Source organism: Portunus trituberculatus, chromosome 41, assembly GCF_017591435.1.
Source record: "Portunus trituberculatus isolate SZX2019 chromosome 41, ASM1759143v1, whole genome shotgun sequence".
In the NCBI taxonomy this organism is placed as follows: domain Eukaryota; kingdom Metazoa; phylum Arthropoda; class Malacostraca; order Decapoda; family Portunidae; genus Portunus; species Portunus trituberculatus.
Window position 1 is genome coordinate 36623039 of NC_059295.1, and position 6758 is coordinate 36629796.

At 34.2% G+C, this 6758-nt stretch overlaps 1 protein-coding gene across 10 annotated transcripts in view; it reads left to right on the top strand.

Annotated features, from left to right (window-relative positions):
* LOC123517109 (calpain-5-like) overlaps positions 1–5860 on the top strand; it is a 67427-nt gene extending 61567 nt beyond the window's left edge. For 9 of the 10 annotated variants that reach the window (XM_045277014.1, XM_045277007.1, XM_045277015.1 and 6 more), the window contains 2 exons: positions 3795–3934; positions 5098–5860. In XM_045277014.1, the coding sequence (XP_045132949.1) occupies positions 3795–3934; positions 5098–5280 (323 nt within the window). In that variant the 3' untranslated portion in view covers positions 5281–5860. The remainder of the gene's footprint in view (positions 1–3794; positions 3935–5097) is intronic. The other variant, XM_045277018.1, reaches the window with a different exon arrangement.
* The last annotated feature ends 898 nt before the right edge of the window (positions 5861–6758 follow it).

A 6758-nucleotide genomic window follows, 5' to 3' on the forward strand; every position in this document is an offset into this window, starting at 1 on the left:
ACACTACTCCTGCATATTCCAATCTGGGTCTTATTATAGTACTTATCAATTTCTTCATCATTTCTTTGTCCATGTAGTGAAATGCTATTCCAATATTCCTTAGCAAATTATATGTCTCTGAAAATTCTATCAATATGGCTTACCGGTTGATTATTTTCTTCCATCGTCACTCCCAAGTCCTTTTCCTTTTTACTTTCTCCAGTTCTACTCCATCTCCCATCTTATAGATTCCCACTGGTCGTCTTTCACTCTTTCCCATTTCCATGACATGGCTTTTGTCCACATTGAATTCCATCTCCCACTTTTACTCCATTCCCAGATCTTATTTAGGTCTTCCTGCAGTATTTCACAATCCTCTTTTGCTTTATAACTCTGCACAGTTTTGCATCGTCACAAACAGATTTATGTAGCTGTTCACTCCTTCTGGCATGTCGTTTATATATATGAGAAAAGTATTGGCCCAATACTGACCCCTGTGGCACTCCGCTTTCTACTGCTCTCCACTTGGACTTCATATCTTTAACTACCGTCCTTATTTCTCTCCCCCTCAAATAATTTTCCATTTATCTTAATGTGCTTCCTTTTAAGCCACCCTTCTCCTCTAACTTCCACAGTAATCTTGCATGTGGCACTTTATCAAATGCCTTTTTAAATCCAAATAAATACAGTCAACCCATCCCTCTTATTCTTGTACTCTATCAACTATTCTAGAGTAGAAACTCAGTAAATTTGTTACACACAACTGACCTTTTCTAAAACCAAATTGGCTATTTGATAATAATTTGTTGTCTTCAAGGAACTTGATCCATTGTTTCTTTATTACTCTTTCACACATCTTGCATATTACACTAGTTAGTGATATCGGTCTGTAATTTAAGGGTTCTTCCTTCCTTCCTCTCTTATATATGGGAACCACCTCAGCTCTTTTCCATTCTATTGGTACTGTTCCATTTTCTATTGAGCATTTTATGATGTTGTATATAGGACTTGCTAGTTCTTCCCTACATTCTTTTAGTATTCTGTCTGAGACTTCATCCAGTCCCATTGCCTTCTCTTCATCCAGTTCCTTCATCAACTCTTTTATTTCAAGCTTGGTTACTTTAATCTCTTTCATATAGACAGTCTCTCTATTACCCTGTGGCCTTTCAAATTTGGATTTCTTAGTAAAGATCTCCTGAAATTTACTATTTAACAGTTCTGCCATACTTTTTGGGTCTTCCACCATCCCGTTCTCTCCTTTTAACTTTTCTATTGTTTCTTTTTGCCTTATTTTTCCATTTATGAAACTGTAGAACAATTTTGGTTGCTCCTTACATTTTTCGGCAATGTCCTTTTCATAGTTTCTTTCTTCTTCCTTCCTCACCTTAGCATATTCATGCCTCGCTGCCTTGAAGTTTTCCTTATTTTCTGGATTTCTATTTCTCCTCTACCTTTTCCATGCTCTATCTCTTTTCTCCTTTGCCCTAGCACACGTTGCGTTGAACCAATCTTTCTTTCCTTCTTTAGGTCTATATTTCGGGACATATTCCCTGACTCCTGTTTTGTATATTTCCAAAAATAAGTTATAGTTCTCTTGCACCGTCTCTGAGTTTTCCATCTCCTCCCAGTTAACATTTTTGAAATAGTTCTTGAGGTTCTCAATATCAGCCTTTCTGTAACTTAATCGGTCTCCTTTGTATGATTCGTCTCTATCTTCCTTTCCCTCTTCTATATCCATTTCTAATATTACATGGTCACTCTTTCCCAATGGGCACTTATATCTTATATCATCTTTCATTTGTATACTCCTTGTAAAAACCAGGTCCAATCTCGCCAGCTCGTCGTTTCCTCTGAATCTTGTGTTTTCCTTTACTCTTTGGTCCATCATATTATCTATCATTAGGTTCAGGAATCTTTCTCCCAGGCTTCTTCCCCCATACCACTTTCATAATTTTCCCAGTCCACTTCTTTACAGTTGAAATCTCCTACTAATATCACTTTTCTCCTTTCTTTAATGACTCTCGTTAGACTCCTTATTGTGTCATCTATCATGTCTTTATATTCTTGATTGGTCCATGAATTTGTTTTTGGTGGCACATATGTTCCAATGATTGTTAACTCTTTTTTATTAATATGCATCTTAATATACAGTACTTCTGCTTTTCCTTCCCCACACTCCACTTGGTTTACCACCATCTCTTTCCTTAACATTATCATGACTCCTCCTCCTCCTTTACCCACTCTGTCTCTCCTCCATACATTATACCTATTATCCATGTCTATTTTTATTGCCTCATTTAATTTTGTTTCAGCCAGGCATACAATATCCGGTTCTTCTTTCTTTATGTAATCTCTTAATTCTAATTTATTTTATAAATCCCCATCTATGTTCATATACATCATTTTTAATCTCTTGCTCTTATCACCTTTAGTTAAACTTGCTCCACTTTTTCCTCTTCCTTCTCTTTTATATACCATTTCCTTATCCTGTCTCCTAGAATTCTCCAAAAAATCCCTTCCTCTCTTCTCCTGACCTTTCATTATTTTTTTCCCTTGCTTCTGCCACCAATTCATTGTCTCTTCTTTCTGCTATTTTTCTTTATATTCATTGTATATATATATATATTTATATATATATATATATATATATATATATATATATATATATATATATATATATATATATATATATATATATATATATATATATATATATATATATATATATATATATATATATATATATATATATATATATATATATATATATATATATATATATATATATATATATATATATATATATATATATATATATATATATATATATATATATATATATATATATATATATATATATATATATATATATATATATATATATATATATATATATATATATATATATATATATATATATCCTTGCAACCTTCTGTTTATCTGAGTTTTGTTGTTCTGTATAGTATTTCTTCTGTTGCTGCTTGTGATTTTAGTAGTATCTCAATTGGTTTCACTGTTTCTTCTTGATATGGTCCCATTCTGTGGATTTCTTCTACCTCCTCCTCTAAGTTCTGTCTATCCTCGTCATTTAGATTCTTTAGTAGGTCTTTGAATGATTTCATTTCCTTTTTTTCCCTTCTTGGTCTATATTTTACATTTTTTTTCTTTCAGACCAAATATGATTACACTTTTTCTTTCTGCAATTTCCCTTACTAGATTTTCTTTTTCCTTAAGGACTCATAATTTTGTTTGCCATATTTTTATCTCTTTCTTTTAGTTGTTCCTGAATCACCTCCTGAAAATTATCCTTGTCTTTCTTATCTTGTACTTTCCATGCCTGTACTTCTTTTTAATCACATCCTGTACTCTTTCCTCTTCTTTGTTTACTAGATCTTTCAGATCCTCTTTTCTTTCTCGACTTTACCGAGTCCTTCTTCCATCTGTTTCTTATATTTGGCTAGTTCCTTTTTCAGTTTCTAGTTTTCGGCTTTTAGCCTTGCTTTGTTTTGTTCCACTCTTTTTATCTTTCTTTCAAGTTCTGAAACTCTTTTTCCTGTTCTTTGTTCTCTTTAATTCCCATAGTTTCCTTTATCCATTTATCCAATTTTCTTTTTAGTCTGTCTGTCTGTCTGTCTGTGTTGGGGAGGGGAGTTGTTATTTATTTTTGTAAGAAAGCTGAAGTGTCTCTAGAAAAAAAAAAAATCTGTACATTTTGTAACAAAATAAGCTCCCTAAATGTAAGATAATTTTCTATATAATTTTATCATGTCTTTTTTTTTTTTTTTTTTTTTTTTTTTTTTTCTGTCCCTCAAAAGGTGAAGCTGATGCTTACTGTATCATAAAGTGTGAGGGAGAGACAGTTCGCACCCCAGTTGAAAAGGGAACATCAAACCCGAAATGGAACACAACAGCTATCTTCTACCGATCCAAGCCTGAACAGCCCATTGTGATTGAGGTGAGGCAAAAGATTGTGTTATTCACTTTGTTGGTGACACTTTAAAGCTTAGTGGTTTTTTTAGTTTCATCTATATGCAATAAGTGGGTTCATTCTAAAATTCTATAAAAAAAAAAAAATTTACCTCAATATTTCTCTCACTACTATATCATAGTGGTCTTAAGTTTCTTTCTGTAATTATAATAATATTGATAAACTTCCATGACAAAATAACATGGGCTGTAATTGGCTATTCTTTATCGGAGTATATTTCTTCCTCTTCTCTACAGACTCACATGTGTTATGTCATCCCTGTAAAGTTGTCACCCCTATGCAGATATATATTCATTGTGTACACCTGCAGCATCATGCATATACTTATTCTGTGAATCTTGTTATATTCTTTCCTAAGATCCATTTAAGTCCACATACAAATTTTTTCTTCTCTCTTTGTATTGTATCTGACAAACTCTGGAATTTCCTATCTGCTTCTGCATTTCTCCTTCCTATGACTTGAACTCTTTCAAGAAAGAAGTTTCAAGACATTCATCCCTTAATTCTTTGTAATCCTTACAGATCTCTGGGGACTTGTACCTCGATGGGCCTCTTTATATGGTAGAAGTAGTTCCAAGTTATAGATGAGGTGAAAAGGGATACATCAGATTTTTTTTTCCATTTAATGCAATGTTTCACCTTTGTAGGAGGCATCATCAGGCTAAAAATAATTAGAATTGAATATTTCAAATAAAACACATCAAGAAAGGAAACATTTTAATATCACACAGAAGGCACAGCAAATGTTAGACAAAACAGACAAGAGGAGATAGACGCAAACCAGAACAACACATGCAGGCAAAGTGACAAAAGAAAGTACAAAGCACAGGCAATAGTGATTGACAAAACACTGATGTGGAGCAAAAAACAAAAAGGTGTAGTGTAGTGTATAAACCTTATGTGCTCTAGCTGGTCGAGTGGTGAGGACTCAGAAGATGGTTTTGTATGAACTAGATTGGTTACTGGCTCAGGTACTCAATGCTCCAAACAGGGTTTAGAAAAGATATAATTGTGGTGATGATAATTGATTATTCATTTCAGGTTTCAAATGTTTTATTTAAATATGTAGCTTCTAACATTTTAACATCATGTGTATATTAGTGATACTAAAGTAATGTTTTTTCTTGTAGATCTGGAACAGCAACATGCTGGTTGATGGTTTCATTGGTCGGGCTGAGGTGACTGCACCCATCAACCCATCCCATACCCAGGTCCAACTTTCGCTTTATGGGAGACGCAAAGAGAAAACTGTAGAAAAACAAGGACAGCTTTTAGTGCAAGTGTATAGTGATGATGATCTGACCAGCATCTAACTTCCCATTTAGATTTAATCAAACTAAGTGATAGCATTGCAATTTCATTTACTTTGATGTGATTTCTCTTCAACTTGAGTAATAAGTTTGTGAAAGAGATATTTTATAATTTTAATGTAATAGGCTAATATCTAAATCAAAGCACATCAGATACAACTGATTGCTTCTGAACTGTTAACTGATATTTCTGTGAAATTTGGAGCTTTGATTGCAATCATTATCCAAATCTAAACTTCCTGGCTTTGTGCTGCCAACTGGTACAGATTGCTGAGAGGAAGTGGTAAATGGTTTTAGGTGTATTCATCAACATGACTATTGTCTGATAAAATCACATATTTTTTTTACAGTATTTGCATACTTAAGAACATGTGCAAGATGTGAATGGATGTGTAAAGGTATGATGCCTGAGATAAAAAAAAATGTTTGCTATCTTCAGGAATTTCCTTGTACATATGTGAAAAAGAATATATTCTCATTTAGGATGGACACACACACACACACACACACACACACACACACACACACACACACACACACACACACACACACACACACACACACACACACACACACACACACACACATAAGTGAGCATAAAGCTCAGGCCCTGTAAAACTGCAACTAGGTAAATACACACACACACACACACACACACACACACACACACACACACACACACACACACACACACACACACCATGTAGTGTAGTGGTTTGCACGCTCGACTCACAATCAAGAGGGCCCGGGTTCAAGTCCTGGGAAGCGGCAAGGCAAATGGGCAAGCCTCTTAATGCATAGCCCCTATATACCTAGCAGTAAATAGGTAAGGGATGTAACTCGAGGGGTTGTGGCCTCGCTTTCCCGGTGTGTGGAGTGTCTGTTGTGGTCTCAATCCTACCCGAAGATCGGTCTATGAGCTCCGAGCTCGCTCCATAATGGGGAAGACTGGCTGGGTGACCAGCAGACAATTGTGGTGAATCACACACACACACACATACACACATTGTTATATTCTTTCATTCTCATCTTCAATTTCCTGCACTCTTCTCTTTTAAGTTTTGTATCATCAATAAAAAGACTCGCATAGTTGAATATGTTTGCTACCTTATCATTTTTATACACTGTGTTTTCCCTGGTTTTATGTACTTAATTATGAGGCCATATAACAACTCTAAGAATGTCTCTTTATCTCACAACTAGGTAGATACATTCACACAGTGGTTTGTTGAACATACAACTTTACTGGCCTCATCCAAGGTTTTTCAAATGTATTAAAAATATATTAATTTTTTCACACTTGAGGAATGAAAGCCTTTTATAGGATGTTGGAATTTGTTATATGAATAAGTAAAAATGTGAAAGAAAATATGAAGTTGTTAGCTTCATTTTGATGCATAAAAGTAGTCATGTGTGCAATACCTTATATTTTAAAGTTGTAAGAAAGTCATAAGGAAAAGCATTTAAGGTCAATATTGTCT